Raw genomic sequence first — 18,344 nt, 5'->3', positions numbered from 1 at the left:
TACTGAGTGTAACAGAGACCGGCCAGATGGTGCGCGGCCTGGTCAGACCTCAACCATGGCGCCAGCAAAAGAGACGGCAGACCCGCCCAACAACTTCAAGGAGCTGATAATCGACAATCTTACCGAAAACACCATCAAAGCTCGAAATGGGGCTCTCAAGAGTGAGTGGCTCATAGAGAAAACTGCAGATTATGTGCTTGACCTCAAGGCTGACAGCCCGTGATTTAGCATTGATATTGCACCTCAAGGGCGACGAAGAGGTGTCCCGGGCCGAGATCCAGAAACTAAGGCTCCTTGAAGATAAGGGATGGCATTCCGTCTATGATGCCCTCTTCAAGTGCGCAATTATTGAGAAGAAAGCCTACTTCAGTTCCATAAAGACGCTGAAACCAGGAGGAACCCTCAATAACTGCATCACAAGACTCGGGTACTGCGCCGAAGCACTCCGTCTAGCTGTTCAACATGGTGCCCCCAAGCTCAAAAGGAAAACAGCAAGCGCCATCGTCGGTCATATCACGGACACTCTGAAGGATTCCGCTGGCAACTTCTTCGAACCCCTACTCAAGGAGGGATATGCTAGGGCCTTGAGCGCCCTTCTGGAAGTCCCAGCTATTGTCGAAAACCTAGCCGCCTTCGACGGCGAATACTGGAATGATTCGGTTGACTTTTGCCTGGATGCCCTTTCCCATCTTCTAGAGGCTGCCGAACGAGACTTGGGCACTTCGTCCCGCGCTTCCCCAGCCCCCGGAACACCTGCTACCTCAAGAGCAGGCTCACTTGGCCTATTTTCGGCAAGTGGTCAAGTGAATGGCTCACTGGTCCTTGACTTCTTGTCGTGTGTCAAGGCACTCACGTCGGCGCCAAACGCGCCAGTTCTCAGCAGAGCAGAAAGGATCTATCAACTTGTGCTTCGGGTGCTCACCCTTCGTCAAATCAAGCTAATCGAGCTGCAAAGAGTGTCATTTTCCATCCTCAACAACATCTTGGTGCGTGTACAAGCCGACGATATAGCCCTGGCCAAGACAATAACCACAACAGTGGTCCCCGTGTTATCCTACTGCTGGCAACCTCGGTCCTTATCCCGGGGTGCCTTGTTGAACTCTTTGAGGGATGAGATGCTCAAAACCTTATACGGAGTACACCTATTTTTGGAGAGTTTGCTTCGGGAGGCAACGGATGATATGCTCTTGAAAGATACCGAAGATTTGCTCGAGTCTGTATGGTCCGAGTACTCTGGGCGGCGGGATGACAAGATGCGCCTTCAGATCGAGGACCTCACCTTCTCAGCGATGCAGCTGCCCCCAGACCACCCATCGACCATGGTATTTGGTCTGCGTCCGTATCATCTAGCAGGGGAACAGAACTGGGCCTTGCTTGAAAACATGGCCCTTTTGGAGGCGGTTTACGCAAAGATTCATCAACGAGATCGTCAGCACCCAGAAGATGAGCCCGACAAACCACGGAAAAGGCGCCGAGTGATAGGAAGCACGAACCGAATACACCAGAAGCTCATGTCACCGGACCCCGCGGTACAACTCACTGCTCTACAGCTTATTCCATTCCTGTCCGCGTTGAAGCACCCATCTCTTGAGGAGGTCAAGGACATGTTGGTGGAGTTGTCAAAGTTTATCTCGGCGAAAGAAGACTCGGTAGCTCCGTGGGCAATGGTTGCATGCTCTAGCCTGGCGGCTCACGAAACGTCTCGTGACCCATCCCTTTCCTCCATATGGAAGCAAGTATGGCAAATCGGTGTCAGGTCCCTAAGCTTACCCCCTACAAGCCGCTCGGCATGCGTCCTTGTGGACTGGATTCTGAAAGCGAAGCTGGTTTCCGACCATGAACTAGCTGGCGATGTCAACCAGATCATCACGGCTGCCGATGTCAGCGGACCAGCGGTACTCGTTGACTCGTCCCTTATGCTAATGTTGACCTTACTGCGGGCCCGCAACGCCATATCCCCCAATGCCAGTCAGTCAACTTTCAGTCACGTCATTCGATGGGCCTTCTTGAAGTGGGATCCATCAGAGCCCGTACATGCAGCACCGCTAGGCCTTATAAATCTCCTGCGGGCTTGCTACGGGATGCCGGCTCTTTGTATTAATGTGTCAATCGCTGTCTTTGGTGGTCCCGTTATGCAGTTTCGAGCAAGCCAAAAGCAGCGTCATGCAATGATACGGTATCTATTGCTCTTGGAAGATGATGGCCCTCCAGAGGACTCGTACAAACCAACGCCAACCACTGACCTTAACTCTGCCCAAGCAACGTCAACCGATCAGCCAACGACAACAGAGGCAGCCCAGGCGGATGATTTGTCAAGTTCCCACTCGACAAGGCGGCTGGTTCTTGAACTGCTCTTCCCCAAGCTTCAGGAACTATCACAGATGGTAAAATCATGGCACAAGCGTGGAAGTAAGAGCGCGTCTCCCGTGTCTCGGGATCGCCTAGCGAGCGTCATTTCGGCTTGTATTGTTGCAGTATTTGTCATGCCCGAGCTTGTCGGTCTCAACTCTTCCATGTCGAGGGATTTGGAGATAACCGTGTTTGATATCGTTGAGGGCATGATTAAGGCGATTCCTGAGTCTCCCGAGACTGAAGTTTTCTTCAATACTGTCCTGGAAGCCTCTGCACCCTACATCCCTACCCTGGGTGAAGCTGATTTAACTCATTTCAAACGTGAGCAGCCATATGCCCTCAGGTTCTTTGCCACGATCTCCGGCAGCTTGGTGGAAAAGCCCCAGCGAGCATCTCCCGCGGATGACGATGCCGATGACGGTCTAGCGTCTATGGATATCGATGAGTTCGATTCCCAGGCAACCCACAAAAGTGTAACGGCGGGGAAAAAGTGTCTACCCAGGCGGGACATTACGCTCATTCACACTCCCGAGGCCTTTTATCTCGACACTGGCCTTCGGCTACACCTCCTTAGAATCATCCGTGCGGACGAGGGTGAGCTTGGCCGGGTGCCCGATCCGATCGTGGATCATCTTTGGCAGCTCTCCGACGAGGACCTTTTGTCATGCCGGCTTTTCATGCAGGAGCTGTTCACATCGGATGTTGTCACGCCTGCTGATCTCGCTATAAGGATTGTTAAGAGGATCGGCAAGACGATGAAGAGCGAGCAATATTTATGCTGCGAAGCAGCCATATGTACCCTAATTGATATCATGGAGGGATTCATCACCATGTGGACTGATGATGAACTTGAGATCTCGAGTAAGGTGAGCGACATGTACGTCTGGTTCGTCAAGCGTGCGTTGCCGAACAATTCGCTTTCAACTACTGCACAGATTTGGTTTTCGAGACTTCTCTTCCGCCTGCTGGAGGTCAACTCCAACTTTGCCTCTGAGATTCTGAAGCTCCCTTCCACCCGATCTACGCTCCTCACGATACTAACAGAAGCGCCCATGGATGTCAAGTTTTTCATTGGCGTCAACTTGCCGAGAATCTTTGGGCTCTATATTCTCAAAACTCACGACGACGTGTTTGTCGACATTTTCAAGTTCCTTCCCGACGGAGGAACAGAAGGCATCGCGTTTCGCCTGTTTGCACTGGTGGAACTCGCATGCAAATGGCCTACATTGCTTCGCTGGTGTACCTACCACGTCTTCGAGATCCCTGCGAGAAACCGAACATGGGTAGGCTATGCGAAAAGTAGCTTTAGGCGGATGTCGAGGTGTCTGAATCTGAGCAGCCCTCAAGAGTTGTTCATGCTTTTTGCCCCCCAGATACTCTATACCTGGCTACTGGACGGCACCGTCGACGAGATTCCATACAGCATATTTGGGTTTTCGAACTTGGCAGAGCTCCTATCCAAAAGTCAGTCAGAAGCTGTCGGTATTATGATGATGCGCGGCCGCGAAACAGAGGCCCGAGAGCTGGCCAAGACTTTGAAGCTTAGTATAGGAGAGTTGGTCACACAGAGCTTCAGCAAGATCATCGCGTACAGCATTGCACACGACTTCAGCTCCCCAGACGTTAGAGTAAGCGGAGAAAGCCGCATGAGAAAGATCATGGGAGCTGAGAATTACAACAGCAACATCATCATCAACCTCGTCGACATCCTGGCAACGTTTTTCGAGACAGTTGACCAAGAGTATCCTATCGAGAACTCGTTCCGCAAAGATGCCAACTCTGCCTATGCAGGGGAAATCATGGAAGAAATTAAAGCGTTTGGTCATCTGGATGCAAGGCTTCCGCCAAACCAGCAGCCTATGTTCAAGGCCAAGTTCCTCCAGCGGCAAATACTGCACCTCGTTAAGAGGACCAACTATGAGCTACATGAAATATGGACACCCGCTCTCGTGGTGTTCATAGCCCGAAAACTGTTGAACACGGTTAACCCAGCATTAGGCCCATTGCATGCCTGTTCGGTGCTGCGGAAAATCCGGGTGCTTATCTGCTTAGCAGGCAACACTGCCCTGTATGGCTACCCTCTGGAGATGCTACTGCATTCTCTGCGAGCTTTCATCGTTGATTCGGAGTGTGCCGACGACGCCCTGGGAATCACCCAGTATCTCCTTACCAGGGGAAGCGACCATTTGGTCAAATTCCCTTCGTTTCTTGCTGGCTATGCTCTTTCATGCTTAGCTGATCTTCGGATATTTCTCGAGTCGAGCCAATCTAGTACCACTCAGGAGAGCCAGTTCAAGGCGACAAAGTCAAAGGCACAGCTTTTTCACTCGTGGTTCTCCAAATATCTGGCCAGCTACAACACCAATGCATGGAAGGATGAGACGCAGAAGGAAGCCTTCCAGGCCATCACTCAATCCGCTGCTAACATCCGCCTCATGGGCAACGCAGAGAAGGACACCCACGAGAGTAAGCTGCTCTTGGAGATTCTCAAAGATTGGGGTCGAGAGCACCAACTTCTTAACGAACCGGCTCGATCGATCGCCCTGTCAATGCTCTGTGGCTCGTTCAATGTTCCGCCACCAACTCGCTTGGACGTGATTGAAAGCGACGAAGAGGCGTTGGCTCATGGCGCTGCTGTCTGGATGAGTTGCAGTTCCAAGAAGCTTAGCAACGAGTACTTGGCCTGGGCCGGACGAGTCGTTGGTCGGTCATTCGCAGCCTCAGGCGACGTACCCCCAGACCTCTTGCGCGAATCACGCCTTCAGGAGTATCGAAAGAAATCTGCGATATCTCTTGATTTCATGGAATCGGAGGAGGCTCTTCTTAGCCTAATAGAAGCTCTCACTGCGAGTAGCGACACCTTTAGGGCTGGATTGGCCGAGGCTGCCCTCCGTGTAGCAGTGTCTGATGCCATCCATGAGAACAAGCAACCACTAATCACCGCCTATCAGAAGAGTCTTTCAGAGTCATTACAAGATGCATCGAATTGGGGAGAGCTTAGACCACCACTATCGGATTGCTTCAGTGTCGAACACCCCAATGAAGCCGAGGTATTCTCTGCGGAATTCTTCGAAAGTCCGAACTGGGCACAGCACCTCACGACATTCTTGGCTCAGTCTGTACCCCAGAGCGTGGCACTCAGGGTACTGCCTCCCATTTTGACAAAGGTCAAAGGCTTTGCGGAGCAGGCGTTCCCCTTCATCGTCCATAACGTGCTGGACAGCGAGCTGGATCAAATCCAAGAGATGAAGCTGAAGCTTTCGGAAGCCTTGAAGGAATGGCTGGCCTCTGCTTCGCCGGCAGCCAGAGACAACCAGAGACTCCTCATCAACACAATTCTGTACCTCAGAACACAGGCAAAGCCAAATGAGACATCTATGGCGGATCGACTGCAGTGGCTCGAGGTCAACTTTTCAACCGCTGCGGCCGCTGCTACACGATGCGGCATGTATAAAGTTGCTCTTCTGTTCGCAGAGTTGGCATCCTCGGAGATTACTCGCCAGTCTCGCCGTTCGTCCGCAATTCAGGGACTTGCGGACACGAGCGAGATTTTGCTGGATATCTTTGAGAATATTGACGATCCAGATGCCTACTACGGCTTGGCCCAAGACGCTTCGCTTTCAACCGTATTGGCTCGTCTCGAGTACGAGAACCACGGCGCCAAGAGCCTAGCATTTCGTGGAGCTCAGTATGATAGCCATCTGAGGCGTCGGGATGTAGCCTCACAGCAAGACGGGGAGGCGCTTATCAAGGCGTTGAGCAGCCTGGGTCTTTCTGGCCTGTCGAACTCTCTACTGCAGACGCAACAGAGCTTGGATGGCTCTTCGAGGTCTCTTGACTCCACGTTCACCATCGCACGACGTCTAGAAGTGTGGAACCTTCCTGCGCCGCCTGCGACTGAGAACTGGGCGGTAACTGTGTACAGAGCTTATCAAAGTATGCATCAAGCTTCTGATATCAACATTGTACGAAGCGCAATTCATGACGGTCTTACGAGAACGCTCAAGCATCTCACGGGGAAGAGCCTCAACACATTGACACTGCGTCATCAGCTTGGTGCTCTCGCTACACTTGCTGAACTCGATGATGTGCTGAACATTGGAGATCTCTCCGAGCTGGACGACGTCGTCAAACACTTCCAAGCGCGGTCCAAGTGGATGATGAGTGGCCAGTACGACGATGTCAGCCGAATCCTATCGTGTCGGGAGACAACAATGAGCATGTGGAGTCAACACCACAACCTCCGGCCATCGAGGCTGACGCCTGCAGATGCTCGTCTAGCGCAGATTCGTGGCATGCTGGTCTCCTCTGACATCTACCGGTTCCATCGTGCCGCCCAGGAAACACTGAACTTGTCCACCGCGCTCACGCATCTTATCAAGCCGAGTGAACAGGTGGGGCTTACCGTCGACGCGGCGATTCGGATGGAGGCTGCCAACTCGCTGTGGGATCAGGGTGAGATGATCTCCTCCATTAGAATGCTGCAGAACATTGACAAGGACTCCTCGCTGAAGAAACAAACTGTTCCTGTCAGCCGTTCGGATCTCTTGTCAAAGATCGGCTACCAGGTATCGGTTGCACGACTGGAGAGTCCTGACAACATTCAAAAGAGGTATCTCGAACCCGCATTGAAGGAGCTGAAGGGCAAGAGTGAAGGCAAGGAAGCTGGCCGGGTGTACCACCAGTTCGCCATGTTCTGTGATGAGCAGCTCCAAAACCCAGACGGCCTCGAGGATCTTGCCCGCCTCCAGAATCTCAAAAAGGGCAAGAATGACGAGGTTATGCAACTCAAGGCCCTGATTGCGAGCACCAGGGATTCACAGGTCAAGAGTAGGTATTCCAGCCACTTATTGAAAGCGGAGCAGTGGCTTGACCTTGATCAACAGGAGCTTTGCCGAGTTGAGCAGACTCGTTCTGAGTTTGTGAAGTTAAGTTTACAGAACTACCTACTCTCCCTCGCAGCATCGGATGAGTACAATAACGATGCGCTGCGTTTCACGGCTCTGTGGTTAGAACGCTCGGAGGACGACATGGTGAATAAGGCTGTGAAGAGGTACATCAACAACGTGCCTACTCGGAAGTTTGCCCCCTTGATCAATCAACTATCATCGCGCCTGCAGGATAACAGAGAGCTCTTCCAGCACACACTGATGGACCTTGTCTACAAGATTTGCCTCGACCACCCTTATCACGGCATGTACCAGATCTGGTCAGGTGCAAGAACACGGATCAACAAGGGTGACGAGGTTGCTTTGTCCCGACAGAAGGCGACGGACAGGATTGCAGAATACATCATCAAGAGCGGCGTACAAGCCGCCAAGATCTGGCCAGCGATTGATGCCACAAGCGTAGCCTACCACAAGCTCGCAATGGAGCGCGATGCTAGCAGGTACAAGCAAGGTCACAAGATGAACATTAAGGACTCAAAGACGGGCGCGGAGTTCCTCGCCGTGTTTGCAAAGTATTCGATTCCGCCGCCGACGATGCAGATGCCTTTGCTGGCGAGTCGCGACTACTCGGAACGCAACGTGCCAATGATCGACAGATTCGAACCCCAGATGTCTATCGCCGGGGGCGTTTCCGCACCCAAGATTATCACGGCCATAGGAAGCGACGGACAGCGATACAAGCAGCTCGTAAAGGGCGGCAACGATGACCTGCGCCAGGACGCCATCATGGAGCAAGTCTTTGCCGCCGTCTCGGAGCTGCTCAAGCACCACCGTACCACTCGTCAAAGGAACCTGGGAATCCGGACCTACAAGGTCCTCCCTCTCACCTCGTCCTCTGGTCTCATCGAGTTTGTCTCCAATACCATCCCGCTGCACGAGTACCTCATGCCCGCCCACGAGACGTACTACCCCAAGGACCTCAAGGGCAACCACTGTCGCAAGGAAATCATGACGGCCCAATCCAAGACCGTCGACACTCGCGTGGCCGTCTACCGCAAAGTCACGGAAAGGTTCCACCCCGTCATGCGCTACTTCTTCATGGAGTTTTTCCCTGACCCAGACGAGTGGTTCGCCAAGCGGACTGCCTATACCCGCACGACAGCCGCCATATCCATGCTGGGCCACGTGCTCGGCCTGGGAGACCGACACGGACACAATATCCTTCTCGACACCAAGACGGGCGAGGTAGTACACATCGATTTGGGCGTAGCCTTTGAGATGGGTCGCGTCTTACCGGTGCCGGAACTGGTGCCCTTTCGTCTGACGAGAGACATCGTTGACGGAATGGGCATCACCAAGACGGAAGGTGTGTTCCGGCGGTGCTGCGAGTTCACACTGGACGCGCTACGGGAGGAAACATACAGCATCATGACTATCTTGGACGTTTTGCGGTATGATCCGCTTTATAGCTGGTCGATGTCGCCCGTCAGGATGGCGAGGTTGCAGAATGCGAGGAGGGGGTCGGCGGATGATGTGGTGGATGAGGCGGAGGAGGATCAGCGCCCTGGTGGTTTGAACAAGAAGTCGAACGTCAATGAACCCAGCGAGGCGGATCGGGCGTTGGAGGTGGTGAGGAAGAAGTTGAGCAAGACGTTGAGTGTGATGGCTACGGTGAACGATTTGATCAATCAGGCGACTGATGAGAGGAATTTGGCGGTGTTGTATGGTGGTAAGTCGTCCCCTTCCTTCATGGTTTCCGGTCAAGACATGAGTGATTGCTAACGGTGAGGTTGTCTAGGTTGGGCTGCTTATGCTTGATCGCAAAACCCGATTATCTGAATGAGGGGTTCCCCTCGGACTAAGCCCAATTACCACTGAGATGGGATGGTGGTGCATTGGATTTGAGGCACCTCTACAGGTAGCTCAGACGGGTGTTAATGGGCGTCATGTCATGGAGATGGAAACTATTGGGATGGATCTCTTGCGAGTCTTTGATGTTAAAGTTAGATTGCTGTTAGTGTTTACTGCATGACCCAGCCGGAAAGCTTAACGCGAACCTGCGCGCCGTTAACAGAAAAGACGCGTCGGCGTACCACTTGCCCGCGATAAATGGGGCGGGTTCGGTCGCAAGTGCCGTACAGTTATCGCCTCCCGCCGCTAACACGGTGTGCCAGAGCTCCTCCCCACCTGGATGTGTAATGTTAACTCCGTCATCTCGATTTGAACTTCTCCTCATACACCAACCATCTCATCTGTTGAGACAAATAGAGCCCATTTTATCCTCTGTTTGTTGACAACATTGATCAAATACAGCAGTTCGCGCGCGTCCCAGCAAACATTGACAGCAGATCACGTATATAAGCCTGCCGCGCAGGCAAGAGAGAAGACGTTTGTTAAGAAACGACTTGTCCATCGATGCCTTCGAATAGCACTGCCAATCCGTCCGAGTTGCCTCGTGACAACGACAACAACAAGACTATCAACACCAGCCATATCCATCACCAACATACGCCATCATCCCCTCCTCACGCTACCCCGACAAAACGCCGTTTCGACGACTTGGACCTCAACGATAGAAGCGTTCAAACAGCCGCATCATCGTCATCCAACACCAACACAGCTGCCTACTCTGCTCCTCCTCCTCCCCAAGAACCCAACAACAAGCGCTCCCGTTCGGAATTATTCGCAGCTTCTTCCGCCACCCACCCGACAACAGCCACCACCAACACCACCACCACCGCAACAACCATGTCCGCCAAGCTCAAGGGAAAACGCCCCGCCTCCGGCCCGCCAGAGGTAATCGACCTCACCCAAGGAAGTAGCAACTCCGCGGGGAACTCGCCTGTTCTTACCGGAGGAACCTCTTCTTCTTCTCATCACAATCACGGTCACGGTCACGGTCACGGTCACGGTGGCGGCCATCCTCACATCAGGGGGCCACCACCAATATCCTCCTCTTCCTCGCACAACAACAACAAAGGCCACCGTACGTCGTCAACAGCGGCGCCGCTCAACCCTAAGGGCAGCCATGGCGGCAACTTGAACAACAGGACACCGGGGGCGGCAGGGGCCGGGTCCGGTGGCGGCACGAATTATCTTCAAACACACATTGGCGCCCGCCGTCTTGTGGTCAAGAACCTCCGTCCTGTCGCTACCCAGACTCAGACCGAAGAAGCGCACTATGCACGCATTCGTGGTGATTTAGATGCGGCGCTCAAGGCGGTGTTTACCGGGCAGGGTGCAGGTGCTGGTGCTGGTGCTGGTGCTGGTGCTGGTGGCGCTCCTGCTTTTGGAGGGCATAGTCCTGGTCCTGGGCCAGGTCTTGGTCAGGGTCGTAGCGGAGTGAGCAGCAATACCACGACGGGCGGTCAACCGATGGAGAAGCTATACCGCGGGGTGGAAGATATCTGCCGGCGGGGTAAGAAAGAGTCAGCAGAGCTATACGAATGGTTAAAGGATCGATGCAAGGCGTGGTTGAACAGCGACGAGGTGCTCAAGTCGCTGTTGGCTGCTTCTCCGTCTATAGCCACAGACAGGGGAGAAGGAGGGGGGGAGGAGGATGTGATTCTGCTCAAGGCGGTGCTGGCCGCTTGGAAGAGGTGGATTGCGCAGCTTCTGGTGATCAGGTGGATCTTCAGCTACCTGGATAGGAGTTATCTCCTTCCTGGTGGCGGCGGGACTACTGCTGCAGATGGGAAGGGCAAGAGTAGTGCTACCGGCAAAAGGGAGGGGGGGCCGACGAGCGTGAATGATATGGGTATCAGTGCGTTCCGGAGCGCCATGTATAGCTCGCGGAGCAGAAACGGCGCGAATATGCAGACGATTGGCGCGCGGGTGGTTAATGCTGTGTGCGTGTTGGTCATGTTTGATCGGCTGGATGATGTCCGGTTCGATTCGCAGCTGTTGAGGGAGTCGGTGGCCATGTTGAGGCTCTGGGGGGTGTACGGCAAGGAGCTGGAGCCCAAGTTCATCAATGAGTCGAGAGATTACGTGAGGAGGTTCGCGGAAGAGCGCAGCGAGTCATGCGGACTCAAGGAGTACATTGATGCTTGCGAGCGGCTCCTCAACAGGGAAAGCGAGCGGTGCGATGTGTACAACTTTGACAGCACGACCAAGCGCCAGCTTAAGGACAACGCGTACCAGACACTCATCTTCAACTATGCGGAGAAGCTTCTCGACAGCGGCAGCGTCGCAAAGTTGCTGGACGCAAACGATCTCGATTCCATGAAGGCCCTATACGAGCTGCTTAAGTTGTCAGGTATCCAGAAGAGGCTGAAGGGACCGTGGGAACAGTACATTAGGAAGACGGGCGCGGCCATTGTCAGCGATACGGCTAGGGGCGACGATATGATCATTCGCTTGCTGCAGCTGCGCCGCGCGCTAGACGTGATGATTCGCGATGCGTTTCACAGGGACGAGGATTTCACACATGGTCTACGCGACGCTTTCGGGTTCTTCATTAACGACAAGTCGGTGTCGTCATCGTGGAACACGGGCACCTCGAAGGTTGGCGAGATGATTGCCAAGCATATCGACATGTTGCTCCGCGGCGGTTTGAAGACGTTGCCCAAAGCACTGTTGTCCGATGTCAAGGATAGACAAGATGCAGAGCGGAGCGGTATTGCTAGCACGGCCGATGAAGATGCCGAGCTGGACAGACAGCTTGATCACAGCCTGGAGCTGTTCCGATTCATCCAGGGCAAAGACATCTTCGAGGCGTTCTACAAGAAGGACCTGGCGCGCAGACTGCTCATGGGCCGTAGCGCTAGCCGCGACGCAGAAAGAAACATGTTGGCCAAGCTGAAGAACGAGTGCGGTTCCAGTTTCACCCATAATCTGGAGATAATGTTCAAGGACCAGGAGTTAGCCAAGGATGAAATTGCCTCCTACAAGACGTGGCTAGCCGGCAGGGGCGAGGACTCGCCCGTGGCCAAGTCGGACCTCGATCTGAGCGTTAACGTCCTCTCGGCCGCCGCGTGGCCCACCTACCCCGACGTCCGCGTCCTGCTGCCGCAGAACGTGCTGGATCACATCACCGCCTTCGACACGTACTACAAATCCAAGCACACCGGCCGCCGGCTAACATGGAAGCACAACCTCGCGCACTGCGTCGTGAAAGCGCGCTTCGACCGCGGCGGACCAAAGGAACTTCTCGTCTCCGCCTTCCAAGCCATCGTCCTCGTCCTCTTCAACGATGCCGAGGAAAGGTCTCCCGACGACGGCGGTATCCTCTCCTACGACCAGCTCGCCTCGGCAACGGGCATGCCCGACGCCGAGCTCCAACGCACCTTGCAGTCGCTAGCCTGCGGCAAGACGCGCGTGCTCAACAAACACCCCAAAGGGCGCGAGGTCAACAAGACGGATACTTTCAGCGTCAACAGGTCCTTCACCGACCCCAAGTTCCGCGTCAAAATCAACCAGATCCAGCTGAAGGAGACCAAGGAGGAAAACAAGGAGACGCATGAGAGGGTTGCCCAGGACAGACAGTTTGAGACGCAGGCGGCCATCGTGCGCATCATGAAGAGCCGCAAGCAGATGGCGCATTCGCAGCTTGTGGCCGAGGTCATCAATCAGACTAAGCAGAGGGGCGCGGTGGATGCGGTGGATATTAAGGCTAATATTGAGAAGTATGTTTTTTTGGGGGGTTTTTTTTTTTTTTTTTTCCCGTCCTCCTTCCTTCTTCGCCTTCATGAAGTTTCGTCTCGTCTGCAAGTGGAAAGAAAAGGTTGATGATGCTAACCTACTGATGAAAAACAAACAGGCTTATTGAAAAGGATTATATTGAAAGAGAGGGTGGAAATTATGTTTATCTTGCGTAGATGGGGGATCGTGCGTGTAGGTTAGGTTAGGTTGGGCTGGGTCGGGATGTTGATATTGGCGAGAGGTGGGAGGGGAAGGCAAGGCAAGACACAGCTCATGGCTTAGGATGAAGGGAAAAGAAAGAGAGCGTCAACGCGTTTGAAACGGAAGCGTTTTTGGGAAAAGGTAAACTTCATTGTTTTTTTTTGTTTTTTTTCGTAAGTTCGTTGTTGCTGTTGTTGGTGTGTGATTAATTTGGGGGCTTTGTTTTTTTTGTTTTTGGTATCGTGGGTTTTGAAGGTTTGTAAGAGACGCAACGCATACATTGATGAATAGGAGTTTTTTCTTTCTTTTTTTGCCAGAAATAAATTGGAATTGGGTTCAGTGATCATCGAGACTACATGTACAGTGTTATGACCACCTACAAACAGGTTTTCAACTCAGCATGTGTGTGATCCATTAGCAGCACCAGTTTGTCAACAAGTTGTTTTAACTATTTCCTTGTTCGCCGAGTATTCAGCGAAGAGAATATAATATGTCCAGAGAAGAAAAGTAAAAGGGTATCTATCAAGTGCCGCCGCCGTCTTTCTCTCCAAAGGGAGTCGTTCGTTAAAGTAGTATATCCAAGAACCAGAACCAAGAATCAGAAATCCAAAATCCAAAACAAGAAGCCGTGACCAAAAACCGGGCCACTCCCATCCCCTCCTTCCAACTCCGTCGCTTGCTTGCTTGCTTGCTTGCTTGCCTGCGTGTCCGCCCACTTCCTTAAGCGCTGCTGTAGCGCGGTTGTAGCCACGACAGTGGAAGCTTTGGGCTTGCTCTCCATCCCATCCCATCCCATCCAGATCCAAGCTATGCCTCCCACCCTCCCTCCTGTCCCGTATATACCGTTAATTATCATTAAACAAGAAAGCCATTAAGTGTTTCTTTTTGGTTCCGCAGGCAGGCAGTATCGATACTGTTCCTGCCCGGCCAGTGGAAACCATCCTCGCCGCTCCTGCTGCTCATTATCGTCATCATATGAGCCATAAAACCGCCGCAACCGCCGTCGTCAAAAACGGCACCATCCCCCCAAGTGCAACAGCCCTACTACCGGCACTCGACGACGACACCATCTCCTCCGGCAACGTCTCATTAACAAACCCGACTCCACAAACCACATTGACCATCTTGGCCGCCTTCACATAGACTCCCGCAACGGGTTGTTTCCTGTCGGCAGCCGCCGCATGATAAACCTGCATGGTCTCTTTCAGACACCCCCCACAGCTGGGCACCGTCGACCCGGGCAAGCTCACGTTCAGCGCCAGGTGATAGACGTACACGCTGCTGGGGTTGGAAAAGTTCATTACTGCGTTGGCGTAGCAGTAGCCTCCTCCTACTGTCTCTTCTTCGCCTGAAGAGGAGGAGGAGGAGGAAGAGTCTTTGAGGCAAGTGGCAGAGTAAACTGGTGCGTAAGCGATCATGGCCACGTAGGCATCTCTGACAACGGTATGGCCTGCTCTGTACTCGGCTTCGCACGCTTCCGGGCTGATCAGGGAGGAGGCGAGACTAGAGAGGTAGGAGGCGCAGAAGGTTACGTTGGGAGAACAGGAGGCGTCGAGGACGCGGGTTAGGGCCACCAGGGAACGTTGTGCTTGGAAGAAGGATTGTGAGCCCTGGATGTACTGTTAGTAAGTGGGTGAAGAAAAGGGGTGAAGGGGAGGGAGGCAAACGTACCTGCATCAGCAACGAGATGGGATAACATTGGTTAAAGGTCTGGTTGTTGAGAAAGGCGTTGAGAAAGGACGGGCAGTTGCTGTTGGGAGCAAAGTTGGCAGATAAACTGCCGTCGAAGAACTTGGGCAGGGAGCTCGACACGGGCACGGTCTCTTCGGCCCGGCCGCCGGTGGTGGTGGTTGCTGTTGTTGTTGTCGAGGGTTTCTCAGTGATGGTGGACACGGCGATGTGGAAGGTGGTTGTCACGGAGCCGGATACTGCCACGGAGGTGATCTCCTTCTCTTCACGCTTGCTCAACCCTCCTGACCCTGACCCTGACCCTGACCCTGACCCTGACACTGACCCCTCAACATGCTTCAACTCCGCCTGATCCGGTGACAGCAAGATCCATTCTCCTTGATTAATGATTGGTGGTTCTGAGGTGTCGATCTCCAACGGGGCGTTAAAGTCGATCGAGGTGCTCAAGTCTTGGGGCGTGATGGCCAGTACTGCCCGTGCCGTTGTCTGGCTAACAAGGCATGAAAGCAGGAGGAACAGCAGAGTGGTAACAGCCCCCCATTGTTGAGATTTCTTCGAGGCGGTTAAAGAGTACATCATCATTATCATGTCACGGCTGTAACAGAGTGTCGTAGCAATTGGTGGTACATCACTCTGTGGAACACACAGGTCTCGAGTTTGTAGTGCGTGTGTAAAACGAAGGATTAGAAAATTCCCGATCGGCCGGGTCAGACAGGCAGATGGGGGTTTTGTCTCGGTATGGTTTGGTTGTTCGGTAGTCGTAGGGTCTGTCGATCTCCCTTCCTTTATGTTGATGATAACCAGGACGGGGTTAAGCGATGGGCGAAGCGCAAGTGGGGTAGGTAGCTTTCCCGTCTTTATATCACCGCAGCAGCCAGTTTGTTGGCGGGACTGGGAGTGATGACTGATGAATGGCGGCCCAACAAGGTGGGATGGTGTGAAGACAGGGAGCTGACAAGTCAATGTTGGAGCATTTGTTCTGTCCAGTCCAAGGACGACGTCTCTTTTTCAAAGAAAGGCAGAGGGTGGGATCAGGAAAATCCAATATGGGTACGTTGGCGGGTAAATATAAGACGAGGGAACAGAACAATGGGACACCAATGAGACGAAAGACCGGGGGGAAGGCTATGAATTTGAGATGCAATGCCGGTGGATGCGGAAGCCAGAAGAGTGCAGAAAAGGTCTGCAGGTGTTCTGGCCAGAATGGAAGCTGGGGGCGAGCGGAGCGGACGGACACTAGATGGTGGTTCGTCCTGATGGTTGGTTCGGCTGCGGAGATGATAAGGTGTCGAGCAGGGCAGAACCATGCACTCCACCATCACCACGTTGAGAGAGACGAACGAAGAGAGAAATGACCTTGAAGAAAAGAGGGCTGAGAAGGGTTGGGAGAGAAAATGGAGAAAAAAAAAAAAGGAATCCGGACAAGCGCCAATGGTTGTTCCCATTTGGGTGATGCCCGTGGCGGCCGTGCTGGCACTAGTGCTGTGCGTAAGCTGCTAGCTAACAACCCGTTTGGGAGAGCTGGGTCAGGGGTAAAAGAGGCAGAGAGGCCACCCCCATGCTTCATTGCTGATGGTGGTGTTTTTGAAGCTTGGTGGCTTGTCTGTTGTGTCTCTCTGTGCCGTCCTTGAGCTTCGACAGCCTTCTCTCTCACTTGTTCCTTCTCTGTCACGATGAATGATGACACCATTGATGGCCTCGATGGTGTTGTTCTCGAGACCTCGACGTCGAGACAACCACAGATACTGTAGTAGGGGCGTGGATGACCGTTCAATACTTGGACGGACACGACGACGACGAGACGACGGTCGACTACAAGGGTCCTCAAAGAGGCCATGACCCAAAATCACCAACGGGAGCTTGGAGGGCTGGGCTTGGTCGCTTGGTTGCACCGGTGTGGACGAGAAAGACAAGCAGGTGGGTAGGCGAGAAGCATGGGTGATCATTTATGGAATGGCGCATTTGAAAAGGTACGTACATACATTATTTACACCGCATGCTGTAAAATGCAGGGGACCTGTGTCTTGGGCATCTTTTTTGGTGTTGCTGCTGCTCCGGTTGCTGGCTGGGCATTGGCTCGGTGCATGAAGCCGACTTTGTGCATTTTACAATTTCTTCCATCCGTCTTCCATGGCCCTCATTGGGTCAACCGAGTGGTCCAATAGAAAGAATTAAGAGGTCGTAAAGGTTGATGACGACTCTTGGATGGTGGTGATTGTGGTGGTCTGTGGCGTCAAAGTGGCCCTCTTACAGCCTCCAAGATGAGCGCAACCGACGGGAGTAACGTACGAAGGCGTGGGAGCAAGTTAGCTGTCTTTTGGCCGTATGTAACTTGTCGTCTTGACAAGCATTGTACACGCATCGATGTCCCGGCCATTACTGGATGAATGCGAACCCAATTTAGGTCAGACGCAGGTACAAATTGGGGTCATCGATTGATGAACTTCCAGATCGGTGGTTGAGGATAAAAGACTACCGCCCCATTGACGACGGCAAAGGCAAAAAGCGTACGATGTTGCACATAAGCGAGATTTCGCTTTTCTTCAGCACCTGCTGCCGAGCGAGTGCGTGCGCGTGTGCAATGCAGCAGTGCAGCTCGGTGTTGTCGATGTCCCGGCGGAGGTGGCAGTGTGAGGTGGTCCCGCGAGTCCCGTAAACAAATCGATAAAAGGCCCCACTATAAACCAGGGTTCAGGGGTTGTGTGTCAACAAGCGACGACTTTCTTCTCTCTTTGTAAGCAATCCCGATCACTGTCACTGTCGTCGAAGTGTTTTTCATTGGCCTCGGACTCTTTGCAATTGCACCGCGGCGGATGCCCACAGCGAACGATACTGACTGGACTTCATGTTCGAAAGGGAAAATTATCTTCAAGCTTCCATCCAGCCTTCTAGCCCCAAGTCTTTCTCTCTGCTGTGTACCTTACCTTCCCCGTCCCTGGCCAGTGGCCACGTTCGGGTGCTCCTGGATACATACCCAGCTACTCGCACAACAGTTTCTTGGTGCGACAGGACATCTGATTCTGACAAGCCACGGCTTCCTTGTCATCCTTTTTCTCGACAATTCCGACTTGCCCGACAGCCTGAGTGACCTAAAGTCAACGTTCGAAAGAAAAGAAAAATAAAGCCGTTCGCAGAATTGGAAGATAGAGAAGAAGAAGAAAAAGGTCTAGACCTTCCCTTCCCCGAGTCTCCGGAGCCCTTGAGGTTCCTTTCCTTTCCCCCATCATTGTAGATTTGTAGATCCGGCTGATTCCGGAGATCAGCACAAATGATCCTCACCCGACTGCAGTCGGTGGTAGTAGGTAGTGAACAGGGTAAATAAGAATAGCTGAGATTGGATGGTTCGAGATCAGCCAGTCAGGTACACGAAAAAAGGAAATGGGATCCTTCAAGTCCTTTGTGTAACATAACATGTTGGTTCCAAGCTTCGCTGGGTGAGTAAAAGCGAAATGGATTGATCTTGAATGTTGTTGACAATTAGCATTGTGGCATTTTTGTCGTGCCGTGTCGTGGTGCTTGCTCTCTCTGTCAATCACATACATGCTGACGCTGACGCTGAGTGAGAATGTG

General features: G+C 53.0%; 3 protein-coding genes across 3 annotated transcripts; 2 read left to right on the top strand and 1 right to left on the bottom strand.

Annotated features, from left to right (window-relative positions):
• Nucleotides 1-52: 52 nt before the first annotated feature.
• On the top strand, nt 53-9,407 carry SMAC4_06685 (uncharacterized protein). The gene is made up of 3 exons (XM_066090496.1): nt 53-161; nt 229-8,970; nt 9,040-9,407. The coding sequence occupies exons 1-3, from the start codon at nt 56-58 to the stop codon at nt 9,057-9,059; spliced, it is 8,868 nt and encodes a 2,955-aa protein (XP_065946746.1). The 5' UTR covers nt 53-55; the 3' UTR covers nt 9,060-9,407.
• A 249-nt stretch (nt 9,408-9,656) lies between these two features.
• Nucleotides 9,657-13,060, top strand: SMAC4_06684 (uncharacterized protein; the record flags this gene model as incomplete). Its single annotated transcript, XM_003347803.1, has 2 exons — nt 9,657-12,868; nt 13,003-13,060. The coding sequence occupies 2 exons, from the start codon at nt 9,657-9,659 to the stop codon at nt 13,058-13,060; spliced, it is 3,270 nt and encodes a 1,089-aa protein (XP_003347851.1).
• Nucleotides 13,061-13,409: 349 nt separating this feature from the next.
• SMAC4_06683 (uncharacterized protein) lies at nt 13,410-15,956 on the bottom strand. The gene is made up of 2 exons (XM_003347802.3): nt 14,757-15,956; nt 13,410-14,695 (listed from the first exon to the last, which is right to left on the bottom strand). The coding sequence occupies exons 1-2, from the start codon at nt 15,360-15,362 to the stop codon at nt 14,057-14,059; spliced, it is 1,245 nt and encodes a 414-aa protein (XP_003347850.2). The 5' UTR covers nt 15,363-15,956; the 3' UTR covers nt 13,410-14,056.
• Between the last annotated feature and the right edge of the window lie 2,388 nt (nt 15,957-18,344).

The sequence above is a fragment of the Sordaria macrospora genome, chromosome 4 (assembly GCF_033870435.1).
Source record: "Sordaria macrospora chromosome 4, complete sequence".
NCBI lineage: Eukaryota > Fungi > Ascomycota > Sordariomycetes > Sordariales > Sordariaceae > Sordaria > Sordaria macrospora.
The sequence above is the reverse complement of the archived record's forward strand: the minus strand, read 5'-3'. Positions and strand labels throughout refer to the sequence as shown.